At 44.7% G+C, this 12,662-nt stretch overlaps 1 protein-coding gene across 4 annotated transcripts in view; it reads right to left on the bottom strand.

The window, feature by feature from the left end:
• Window positions 1-10,505, bottom strand: part of IFT88 (intraflagellar transport 88) — a 57,270-nt gene extending 46,765 nt beyond the window's left edge. For all 4 annotated transcript variants that reach the window (XM_074377887.1, XM_074377890.1, XM_074377888.1 and 1 more), the window contains exons 1-3: window positions 10,380-10,505; window positions 9,585-9,680; window positions 6,222-6,284 (exon numbers count right to left, since the gene is read on the bottom strand). In XM_074377887.1, the coding sequence (XP_074233988.1) occupies window positions 6,222-6,284; window positions 9,585-9,674 (153 nt within the window). In that variant the 5' untranslated portion in view covers window positions 9,675-9,680; window positions 10,380-10,505. The remainder of the gene's footprint in view (window positions 1-6,221; window positions 6,285-9,584; window positions 9,681-10,379) is intronic.
• Window positions 10,506-12,662: the final 2,157 nt, after the last annotated feature.

Below are 12,662 nucleotides of genomic sequence, written 5' to 3'. Positions count from 1 at the left end.
TCTTTTAAATTATCTTCAACATTAAGGAATTCAGGTATTTTAAGTATTGAGAAGGAAGGCTACCCTGGGATTCACTTTAAAAGAGAGAAGGGACTTGAGACTGACGGGAGGCGGGACGAGACGCGGAGTCTTCACCGCTACCCTCCACGCATCTTGCGTGGCTGTCGCTGCCAGACGCGGGGTCTGACAGCAGACACTGCGTCTGGAGGCGAGAGAGTCTGGGTCTGAATCTCAGGTCTCCCACTACTTGCTGTGTTTATTTAATCTCTGTGAGCCTAAATTTTCTCATCCTTGAAAGAAGGATACAAAGCGTGTTGATCACAAAGTCATAGCTGGAATCAAACGGGACCATGTAGGTGAAAAGGTGCTACACGCCCTAGCTGTTAGGCACACTTGTCTGAAATACTCCATTAGAACGTCATGATTAGAGGAGTTGTACCTCTGGCTTGACGGACTCCTGTTTTAAACAACTTTCCCACTAAGAACTAAAGAGGCTGGGGACAAAAATATGTTTGCAGAAAACTGGTTTGGATGCATTAGAGCAGAGTCAAGGCCGTGAGGCATTCCAAGGTCTCAAGTGAACGAGTTGATCAGGCTCTCCTGAGAGCCCGCAGAAGGGGCTGCACCTGGGCTGCTGGTTCCCCGAGGCGCCTGCCAGCCCTAAAGACAGATCACGGTTGAAGAGATCAACCCCGGAGCTGGGGTCGGGGAGGTGGCAGCCCTGGTAATCCTCCAGGCTTCAGACTGTGATCTCAAAGATGACACTCATACTGGAAGGTACATCAGAAGTTCACCAGTCCTATAAGGACCGAGCCCAACTTAGAATCACCTCAAATTCACCTCGGTTAAGGTGATTCAGGATTCCTAGCTCCTTTGTGGCCACAAGCAAAACTAAATGCTCTCTAGTAAAACACGGCGGAAACGTTCCACGGCTGCCTTGGTAAGGCAGCCACTGGCCACATGTGGTTGCTGTGCGTTGGAAATGTGGCGGATGCAACAGGATCTGAATTTTAAAATCGTACTCACTTTTAAGTGATTTAAATGTAAACAGCCACATGAGGCTAGTGCTCATCATACTGGACGGCACAGACACACAGCCTGAAGTTAGCACCGCAGCTTTTCGTTTACAACGTTGCATTCAATCTAAAATGATGTGACACACAGGAGCGAGACCACCAACCAAAAGCAAGAGAGACAAAATGGAAAGACATGCAGGAGGGGAAGCATAATGGCAGTGTCGGACACAGACTTCAACATACTGTGTTCAGTATGTTCAATGAATGTAAAGACTGATAATTTCAGCAGAGAACTGGAAATTATAAAAAAGGAATAAATGGAAATTCTACAACTGAAAAATAGTTGAAAATGATGCAAAATTCTGGCATTGTCCAGGAAGCAGCAGAATACTAAATTACAGTAGACTTTAATAAGTTAAAGAGGGTATTGTAAGCTTTGGGAAAACACTGAAAGAAAAGCTAAAGAATGTAAGCTCCCAAGAAAACAGAAAGAGAAAATTAGAAAAACACAATCAAACAAAAGAAGGTAAGAAAGGAGAGAAAACGAAACATAAAAGAGGCAGGAAAAAACAAAAAGCAAACACCAAGACAATAAATTTACACACCAAATTAGTTATTTCATTAAATGTAAATAGACTTAAAAGCATAAGATTATCAGACAGTATTTAAAAAAAAAAAACCAACTCTATTACATGCTGCTAGTGAGAAATACACCTTAAACATACAGATATGAAGAATCTGGAAGTAAAAATGCAGAGAGACAGACAACGAAACACTGGACAAGAGAGCCTGTGTAACTACAGTGCTGCGCCGACCCCTGACCAGAGACCAGCAGCACCGCGAGGGGCGGAAGGACATTTCATAGCAAGGAAAGGCTCAATTTAACACAAAAAATATAACAACTCTCAATGTTCTTGCTCCAAACATGTAAAACAAAAACTTAAAAAAAGAAATAGTAAATCTACAACCACAGTGTAAGATTTGACCATTTATTTCTCATTAATAATAGAACTGTGGTTCCCATTACACACACACACAAATCAGTAAAAATATGGGACATCTGAACAGAACCATTAACAAACTGACCTAATTAACAGATAACAGATGGCTTGATAAAACATGAAAAGGAAGGATGTGGGTCTCAGTAATTTTTTTCCATGAGAACAAATTGAAGGAAAGAGACCATTTTTCTCTGAACCACTCACTACTGACTAGCTCTGTTCTGGTTTTCACTTTTAGCACTGGACTGACCTCTTAGGTACAGTGGATCCTACGCTACCCCTTTCTTTATTCACCTTGCATCCTCACCCACCATGCCTTTCCTCACATATCTCAAGGTCAATCTTAATTGAATATACCCTTTAATATTCTTAAATATGTAATACATATTTTACATATATTCTAAACAGCATCTTCTGATTGCCCAACCAGTGCTAAATAACTTAGCTTTCTGGTCCCACCGCAATTTACACTCTTTTTTTTTTTTTTTTTTTTACAACACATTGCCTTATGCTTTGTAAAATCTACTTGTGTCCCTTTTGTCTTCCTCCCTGTGGTCCTTTGGAGCTAGCCGGAATCTTATCCCTCTAAAGTGAGCCTAGTACCTTTTTATAGAAGTTGTATAATTTCTCCCATCTAATATAGTAACTAGGGTGTGATGAAAGTGTCATTCAGCGGGATGGAGCCCTGAGCTCTGTCCCGGCTGCAGGCACGGCAATGCCCTTCCTCCCCAGGCTTGTGTCCTCCTGCACAATGTGAGCACCTCTGGAGTCGCTCCTAAAACATCAATGAAGGGCCAGGGTGGCAGAATTGCCGCCTGTCTGATACCAGAATCACTAAACTGAAGACAACGTTTGCTTATTTACTGAGTCATGTGACAAAGATTTAGGGAACACCCACAGCAGGCAAAGAAAAGAACAATGAATAAGACAGTCTGCCTCTTCAAAAAGCTTCCAGTTTTGTCATTAGCCTAGCAGAAGAACTCAATCTACAAGTTTTCTTTCTATAATGAAAGTAACCTTAAAATTAAAATATAGCTTGCATAATGTGTATTCAAGAATTAACTTCACCCAAAGAGAGGCCTGGCTCTGCACTTGGCCATTGGGAGGGGATGTGCAGGCCCCTGAAACACCCTTCCTGATATATACTTTGTTTGCCTGGGGGCTCTGGCCACCAGACAGTCTACCTTCCAGGTGTACTAGCTTGGGCCTCAGGGAGGGGCCACAGACTAAAGGGCGGCGTGTGATGGACGCCAGTAAAACCCTGGACACTGGATCCGTGGGTGAAGGCTCTAAGTACTGTCACTGCTCAGAGCAACCAGGAGGGGCTGGTGCCACAGGGAAAGCCTTGGCCCCCAGACTCTGCCCCATGTCTCTTCCCTAAACAGACTGTGACCTGCATCCTCCCCTGTAACAGACTATGAGTGTGGCAGCTTTCAGAGCTCTGTGAGTCCTTTCAGAAAATGACTGACATTGGAGGCGGTCCTGCAGTTGGTGTCAGAAGTGGGGACAGTCCTGTGGAGGATGGCGTGTCTAACCGCAGGGCTGGCTAAACTCATCACAGGAGCCACACTGATTCACCTCATAAACGTGACAGGCAAGCTACTCACAAGACCCTTTCCATCTTAAGTGGTTTAACGTCCATCTTTTATTTTTGCTCAGTAATATGTGTAGCGGGAGGAAAGGGAGAAAGTGACCAAGGGCGGGGAGGTGAAGGCAGGAGCACCTGCCGTCTGAAGCAGAGGACTCGCTCCACAGCAGAGCGTCTCGACCTCCCCAGTGACTCTGCACTGGGGGCTGCCGTGCGTTACGAAGTTAGCAGCACCTCTGCCTGGGACCCGTGAGATGCCAGCGGCACCTCAGCCAAGTTGTGACAACCTTCAGGCCAAACGTCCCCCAGAGAACCACTGTTGTGTGGTCGTAAGTGGGTACAAAGAAGCAGTTTTGAAAAAGGAACATCAGACATAGAACTTTAGGGACAGAACTTTCTAGACATCACTTTTATTTTTTTTTTAACATTTTTTGGGGGGGGAGTAACTAGTTTACTTATTTATGTGTTTATTTTTTAGAGGAGGTACTGAGGGTTGAACTCAGGAACTCGTGCATGCTAAGCACGCACTCTACCACTTGAGCTGTACCCTCCCCACCAGACATCACTCTTTTATTTAGTGCCAACACTGTTTATCTTCAGCTACAAAAGAAGCTTGCCAGATTTCATGTACTGTGGAAGGAATATGTCTATTCTTTGCATGATATATAAAAAAAATTTAATAATAGTGGAAAAAATCATGCTGGCCATTTATGTACTGTTGGAGATTAATTAATGGAGGGTCACGACCCAAGGGAGGAGTAATTTGTAACTTAAGCCCCAGTGTTTTAAAGGATTAATATTTATACAGCTTTAAAAATTAGAAGTGCAAACTTTTAAAATGATGAGTGTTTTAGGTAAACATACTCCAGTGCCTTACATAAATAATATTTATATTCTCAAGAGCATAAAAAAATTCTTTAATCTACAATACTTTAAAATTCACTTACTGCATACACTGAAAACTGTAAAACATTGCTGTAAGAAATTAAACACAACACAAACAGAAAGCAAGCAGCCCATGTTCACTGACTGAAACACTTAATACTGTTAAGATGTCTATACTATCCAAAATAATCCACAGACTTAATGCAATTACTACCAAAATCCCAAAATCATTTTTTTAAGAAACAGAAAAATCCACCCCAAAACTCACTTGGAATCTCAAGAGACCCTGAATAGCAAAAAAATTCTGAAAAAGAATAAAGTTGGGGGATTCACACTTCCTGATCTCAAAATACATGGCAACGCTACTATACTGGGAACAACGTGGCAGGGCAGCCAGACAGGCAAGCAGACCAATGGGATGGAACAGAGAGCCCAGAAGCAACCTCACGTGTAAGGTCAAACGACTTTCAACAAGGCTGCCAAGGCCACACCACGTGAGAGTCAGTCTCCCCCAAACGGTGTTGGGAAAACCAGACACCACACACGAAGGAATGAAGTCAGATTCAATCTGTACTACCCATAAAAATTAATTCAGCATGGATTAAAGGTCCACAAGTAAGACCTAAAACTATAAAACTCCTAGGGAAAAAACAGGGGGAGATTTCACAGCATTGGACTTAGCAATGGTTTCTTGGATAGGACACCAAAAAGGACAGGCAACAAAAGCAAAAATAGACAAATGGGACTACACCACACTTAGAAACTTCTGTGTAGCCAAGAACGCAATCAACAGGATAAAAAAGCACAGGATGGGAGAACATACTTAGAAAGCATACATCCCATAAAGGGTTAACATCCAGAACGTATAAAGAACTCCCGCAACTACATGACAAAAAAGCCACCTAACTCAGTTAAAACATGGACAAAGGACTTGAACAAACATTTCTTCAAGATACACGAATGGCCAAAAAGCACATGAAAGACACTCAAAGTCACTAATCATCAGAGAAATGCAAATCGAAACCACAATGAGAATCACCTCACACCCATTAAAATTGCTACTATCAACACAATAGAAAACAACAAGTGTTACTGAGGATGCAGAGAAACTGGAACACTCGTACACCACTGGTGGGACTGTAAAATGGTGTAACTACCACGGAAAACAGTATGGAGGTTCCTCCAAAAACTAAGAACAGAATTACCACAGGATGCAGCAGCCCCACCTCTGGGCATGCACCCAAAGAACTGAAAACAGGGTTTCAAGACGTCTGCACATTCATGTTCACAGCAGCACCACTCACAACAGCGAGAGGTGAAAGCAGCCCAAGTGTCCGTGGACACAATGCGGCCCGCCCACAGAGGAGTCAGCCAGCCTGAAGAAGGAAGGAGGTCCTGACGGGGGCTGCAACATGGGTGAGCCCTGAGGACAGGTGCACCGTGAAATAAGCCCACCACAAAAGGACAAATACTCCACAATTTCACTTCTGAGAGGTACAGAGAGTGGTCAGATTCAGAGACAGCAGGAGAGCAGGGCCTGGGGGTGGAGGGTGGGCGCTGTTGTTTAACGAGGACAGAGTTTCAGACGGGGAAGATGAAAAGTTCTAGAGACCTGTTTCATGACAATGAGAATTTGTTTAACACTACCAAAGTGTACATTTAAAAACAGTTAAGATGGTAAATTTTATGTTATGTGTTTTTTTAATACAGTAAAAAAAAAATTTCACTTACTGGAGGTCTTCTGCCATGACTAGTTCTCACAGCTTGCTGAAAAGCTGTGTCATTCTCCAGTTCCTAAAATGAAGAGGCAAATTACCATTCAACATGAAGTGACAGTTTTTTAAAAATGTTGAACCTCTACTGGTTGGTATGCATGATCCTCTGTAATCATCTACCTCCATCTGCTGACATCCAGGCAGGGCTCAAGGACTCTTGTCCTCAAATTCCCCCCTCACACACATACACAGTATCCCTTAGGGAGGGGAGTACTGATGATGTACGTCAAGTTTAAGGACATTTTATTGGCTACTGTTTAGATGGGTGCTATTACTACGCCTGGTTAAAAGATCAAGCGCACAAAGATATGGCCTTTTCTGCTTCTTTCTTCCAAGCAGCGGGAGTGGTAAGAACAGAGAATCAGCCCCACTCCCCACCCCTGGTACCCCCTTCCCCTCACCCAGACGCTGGGACCACAGCTACCTGCCCTCCCTGAGAAGGCCTCAGAACAGAAAAGGCGGCATCCTCGCCCAGCAGCGGAGCAAACGCTTTCTCTGGCTGCATTTCCATTCTTCCAAGTGAAAACGGCTTTTCACCTCACGGAAGAGGTTAAGCCTGAGGTTCAGACTGAGCCCAGCCTGCGCTGCCGTTTGGAACCAAAGCCACAGTTGAAATAAAGCACCATCCCACCTGGCTGATTCCTGACCTGTGCTTATGTTCTCCCGCAGGAAATCTGAGGGAAGTAACGCTAGTCAAGGGCACAATACCAGTGTTCCTGGGCTTCTGGGACAAAATGCCACCTTTAGACGCTCTCCAAAGCACCCAGCCTTACCAGCCACCTGTCTTCTACCCGCCTCCACCTCCTGCTCCTTCACCAACACAAACCCTGGCTCCCGCAAAGCTCACACCTGCCCCTGATTAACTTCAGCCTACTTCCCACAAGAACACACTTGCTGATTATTATACAAACAATACAGAAAAGGTAGAGTCAATCAACATCGATCAGCTTTTTAAAACCCTGCAGACATAGGACAATGTCTGCATAACCAGGATGGTAATACGACGTACTTTAAACAGGATTTCATGATGTTCAAGCATTCTTCTTTAACTTTCACTTCAAACAGCCTTCATAACCTTCCCTATCAACTGCATAAGTTCACAAGTCTCAGCCAGAGAAACCAGGCAACTTCCACATGAGGCACAAGCCAAGGGCTCCCTTCAGCATAATTAATTATGCTATTTGGTAGATCTTTTAGGAAAAAGAAGTCTTCCACTATTCCTAAACTATTAATAAAACAATCAACTCAATGAAGTTGCGCTAAATAACAAACTAAATATTGTCAACAAATTCTCCAATTACAAATACCAAACTAACACAATTTTTGTCATCTTTGTTCATGATTTGATTTAACAATTTGCATTATCTATAAACCTTAACAACTGTTTCAAGTAATTCAGTTATATATTAACTTGTTATTCTAATTAATTAAAATAAAAGAAAACCATGGGTAAACCAAATATTTTTATTTTACTGTATAATTTATTTTGTGTATGACAGTCTGAATATTTGCTTCAAGTTAAATAACGAAGCCCCACTGTGATGACCTGAGGAGTTAGCAATTTTCTCCGATTTTTAAAACTGATCACAATGATCTATTAATTCCACTTCTGGGACTCCATCCAAGGAAATGTTTCATCACAATACAAGAAGTCATTTAGGCATAAAATTGTTCAGTGTGTGGTTGTTATTAATAGGGGCAGAAAACTGGAAATAAATTTCCTATGGTCAGAAAATAATCAACTATATACAGTTAGTATTATGCAGATATAATTAAAATTATATCTAAATTTCTAGTATCATGAGACATTCTTTATGATATAGCTGAATGGAAATAAGCAAACAGAAAAGTAAATGCTAGTTCATTTCCAAACATGCTGAAAGAAAATTGTTTATATGTGTGAAGGAAAGAGAAAGCAACAAAATGTTAACAGTAGTTATTTTGGAGTGATGGGATTATGGGTAATTTTGTTTTCTAACAATGAGCATATATAATTTTCATACACGTAACTTTTATAACTGGGAGAAATGGAGAGATTCAATTGTTTTCATAATTTATACTAACTTAGGAAAATGCTCATATTTTAATACAAATTTTTAGAAACTAGTCTATATAATCGTGTGTATGTGTGTTTGCATCCAGGGAGGGAAATACCTGCATACATTAAATAACAAGGGAACACAGCAAAACATCAGGTGATATATCCACACAGGTGACATGGGGTAAGAGTATTTACGCTGTTTTGCCATTTTTTTAATCCAATCTGTATTTTTCAAATTTTGTATGATGAGCAGTATCTCCTAGGTTTTATTTCACACAAAGTAAGTAAATGATTTCTATTTTCTTTTCTTGTTTTCTCTCTGTCTCAAACTCACAGGCCATCATTTTTCTCCAGAGGAAAAAATAACTCAAAAATGACTGAAAGCTATATGAAAAGCTCTAGAATAAAATGAGATTTCCTAAATGAGTTCAAAGTCCTATAAATGCTTAATAGTTGACTCTTACATACTAGCAAGTAAATTAATGCCCATATCCTTCACCCTTACTTTTTCCACACACTAATTCAAGATAACTTTATAAAGAGGTTTTATTGATTTCTGGTTTTTGCAATCAGAAACTATAACTCTCACAATGACATAAACAGATTTTAAATGTTCAAATATTTGCCTTAGTAACAATTTCACCCTATAAATTACTATACTACTAAATATTAAGCAGATATAGATTTGTTGACATACATGAATATTCAAAAAGAGAAAAAGCAGGTTACAAAACAGTACACACCATATGATATCACTTTATCCAAAACCGTATAGCGATACAGTAGATACAGATGTCTGCACAGGGAAAAGTTTGGCATTGGGCACTGTTAGTTAATGTCTGTCTCTGGGTGGTGACAATTTCTATGATTTTAATCTATACTTATTTCCATGCTCTAATTTTTCTATAAAATACTTATATAATTTAATTAAAGAAAAGCATTTCTAAAATGACATTTCAAATTTGGAGCATTTAAAACACCTGATTCCAGGCACGTGCAGTGACCTAAGTCTTTCGGCTCACGTTCAGGTAACACGTGCAGAAGAATCCACGTCATAAGTGATCCTAACTCTTCTGTAACCTTTTTCCTGTCTCCCCGCTGCTCCCTTCTGCTGCAGTTACTACTGTTGGCAGAAGTCAGTGCAGTCTTCAGTGACAGCCCTCTTCTAGGCTCTTAATCAGCTTGCTGAAGCTAAAGCATAATAAAGCTGAACCCTCAAATCCAGTTTTCATGAACCAGCATAAACAGCAAAGACCAACACAAATTTTTTTTTTTTACCTCGGTGTCATAGGTTGGATTGTAGTCATTATAGCCAGAATAAAGATCATCTTCGTCCGTCTCTGGGGCCAAGTGGACATTCTGCATCATCTCTACCTACGAAAAACCAGCGGCGTTAATGTGCTCTTGAGTAACAATTCTTATTCCACACCAAAATCAGAAGGCTTCCAGAACAAACTGATACTTAGCAAACTTACAACCACGTTTAAATTTAATTTTGTTGCCACAGTTACTTATTACTCTGGAGTTACATTGTTTACATTTATGAGGAGAACTTTTCAATATGCCGATAATTGAAAATCAAGAACGTTGTCTATTATACCCTGCTTCCCACAGGGAACTAAATTACCGTGGCCATCACAATGTACAAGTTTTACTTTAAGGAACTTCCCTCACGAAAGATTTTAAGATGGCTTTTCACTATAACCCGAGATGCTCTCCGCTGGGGCGCAACCCGGCGGCAAAGGCTCGCGTCCGAGAGACTCCGAGCGGGACAAGCGGAAGGCGCGGTCGAGAACGCCGAGGGCCGGCCCGGGCTCTCGGGACCCCGCGGCCGCCCCCGCCAGGCCGGGGCTGCCAGGAGAGCAGGCGCGCTCCGGGCCCCGAGTCCCACCGCGGGGGCCCCGCACCGGCCCAGCTTCCCGGGCCGGCAGAGCTTCACGCGCCCAGCCCCGGGCCCGGCGCTCGAGGGCCGGCGGGCGCGCGGGCCAGGAGGGGCCAGGAGGGGCCGGGGAGGGCCGGCAGAGCCCCTCCGAGGGCAGCCGGCACCCGCGCCGCCCCGGGCCCTTCCCCTACCTCGCGGCGAGGGGAGCCGGGCGACCGCGAGCGCGGCGGGGCGCGCGGCCTTCCCGGGCCTGGGCCGAGAGCTGCGCGGCCGCGTCGTTGCCACGCGCGGATCCAAGGAAGCCGCTCCCACAGTGCTCCGCGAGGGGCGGGGCGGGGCGGGGCGGGGCCCGGGGCGGAGGGGGCGGGGCCGGCCCGTTGGGAGCTGAGCGGAGGGTCCCCGCCCAGGGGTTCCAGGCGGGCGGCGGGTACGTGGAGCCGGAAAGAAAGGAAACCAAAGTCTCCTAGATCCAGCTGAGATCAGCCGTAAGGCAGATCATCCAGGGGTGGTGCTAGGATGCCAGGAATACCTCTGGTGGCCGCCGCACTGGCCCGTGAGCCTTGGGAGAGCCGGCTGCCTGGTCCCCCACCGCCCCCTCGGCTCCCCCAGGGCGCGGCTGGAGCCGCCCGCGTGCCCGTGCACCTCGTGGTCCAGGCCTGTCCTCCTGCCCTGGACACCCTCGAGGGCGACCTGAGACTGGCCAAGGCCTGCACCCAGCTTCAGAGATAAGCTCAGCAAGTGCGACGTGAAGGAGGAATGAGGTTCCCAACCGGTTCCCAGCATTAGTTTCCTTTAAATGTTAAAGCTAAAAGGGGCGGAGGGGAGGGCTCCCAAAGACACCAGGGATTATTAATGAGTTTTGAACATTGACTACATGTAGAGAGACAGTTTTCCATGAGTCTCTTGCTTTTATTCGGGATCACTGTGATGGTTAATGCAGTTGTCCACTGGACTGCGATACCCAGTTTTTTGTCAAACACCAGTCAAGTTGTTGCTGTGAAGGTATTTTTTAGATGTGGAAGTATTTGAATCAGTAGACTGAGTAAAACGGATTACCCTCTATGTGGGTGGGCCTCATCCAATCGGTTGAAAGACCTAACTGCCTCCAGATGCTTCAAACTCAGCTGCAACACCTGCTCTCCCCTGGGCCTCCAGCCTGCTACCACCACTGCAGAGCTGGTTCCTTAAATCATTTTCCTCTCTCCCTCTCTGGAGAATCCTGACTAGTAGGACCACTTTTTGGCAAATGCTGGTATAGGGGACGCTGGAAGACCCAGATCATGGCAAAAGGCAGGTTTGTGCCGTGGGGCACGTTAAAGGCAACGTCTCCAGGGCACAGGCTGAGCCCGCCGGCCTGCAGTCCACTGCAGGGGACTGAGGCTTCCTAAGCTAAGGCTCCTCAGCTGTGACACAAACTCACTGCGTGTGCAGCCTCCACCCACTTGGGCTGCGCTTATGGGACCGGGAGGCCAGGCAGCAGAAGTGAACGTGAAACTCCGGCTGCTCCCTGTGCCGAGAACAGTAAAATCCTCTGTCTCTGACCAGGAACCTGCTGCCAGCATTCCTGAAACCGCGTAAACTTGGAAGTAGAGCAGAATCCTACACAGTCCTTGAGGGTGCTGGCCACAGAGGCCAGCTCAGAGCAGCTGCCCGCTACATATTTGGTGAATTACTTAGCAGTCGCTGTAGAGTCCTTTCAAGTCGCTGCACTTCAAAATACTGAAACAGTTTGCATTATCTCTTTAGGTCTCGAGGGTATGAATTTCCAGCTCCCTCAGGTTTGTTTTTTTTTTTTAATTGGAAACAAGTTCAAGTTCTTTTAAACTTGGTTGCCCTTAAGCATGATACAGTGACTTGCCTGGGGAGTGGTGGATCATGAACTTCGTTTACAATATTGCAGTGAAGCTACGATTTACTGAACACGTGCCTACACTGCCAGACCAAATGTTGAGGTCATATAGCTTGTATTTCTAAAATATAAACCCCAGACAGAACAGAGATTTTTTTACCACATCCCAGTATCTGGAAATAGTTGGCATTCAGTAATCATTTATTGAATCTATTGGATAAATAGTCACATATACAGGTGCGGTGAATGGAAAACCAGCAACAAGCCTGAATCCTGAGTTTGGCGTAAGCGTTAGGATGCCAGCTGTCACCATTCACTGACAGTGAGAACCCTAGAGGAGAAGCAAGTTTGAGAGAGGATAGTTTAGTTCTGAACATGCTGAGTTTCAGACACCTGTACCTGGAGGTACACGTTTGTGATGCACTGGCTGCTACGATTGATGAACTTGAAGCCTGGGACAGAGTGAGATTGCTTCAGGGACAAGAAAAGAGAGCCCAGAAGTGGCCCTTGAGAGCTGGGGTTGGGGGGAGAGGGTTGGGCCAGGGCACGGCTGCCCGCGGGGTGACCTGTGCTCTGCGTGGGGACTAAGGAAGAAGGGTGCGAGGGCACTGCCATCTCTGGAGGG

Source organism: Camelus bactrianus, chromosome 14 (genome assembly GCF_048773025.1).
Source record: "Camelus bactrianus isolate YW-2024 breed Bactrian camel chromosome 14, ASM4877302v1, whole genome shotgun sequence".
Taxonomy (NCBI): domain Eukaryota; kingdom Metazoa; phylum Chordata; class Mammalia; order Artiodactyla; family Camelidae; genus Camelus; species Camelus bactrianus.
Note: the sequence above shows the minus strand (reverse complement) of the source record. Positions and strands in the feature narration are given on the sequence as shown.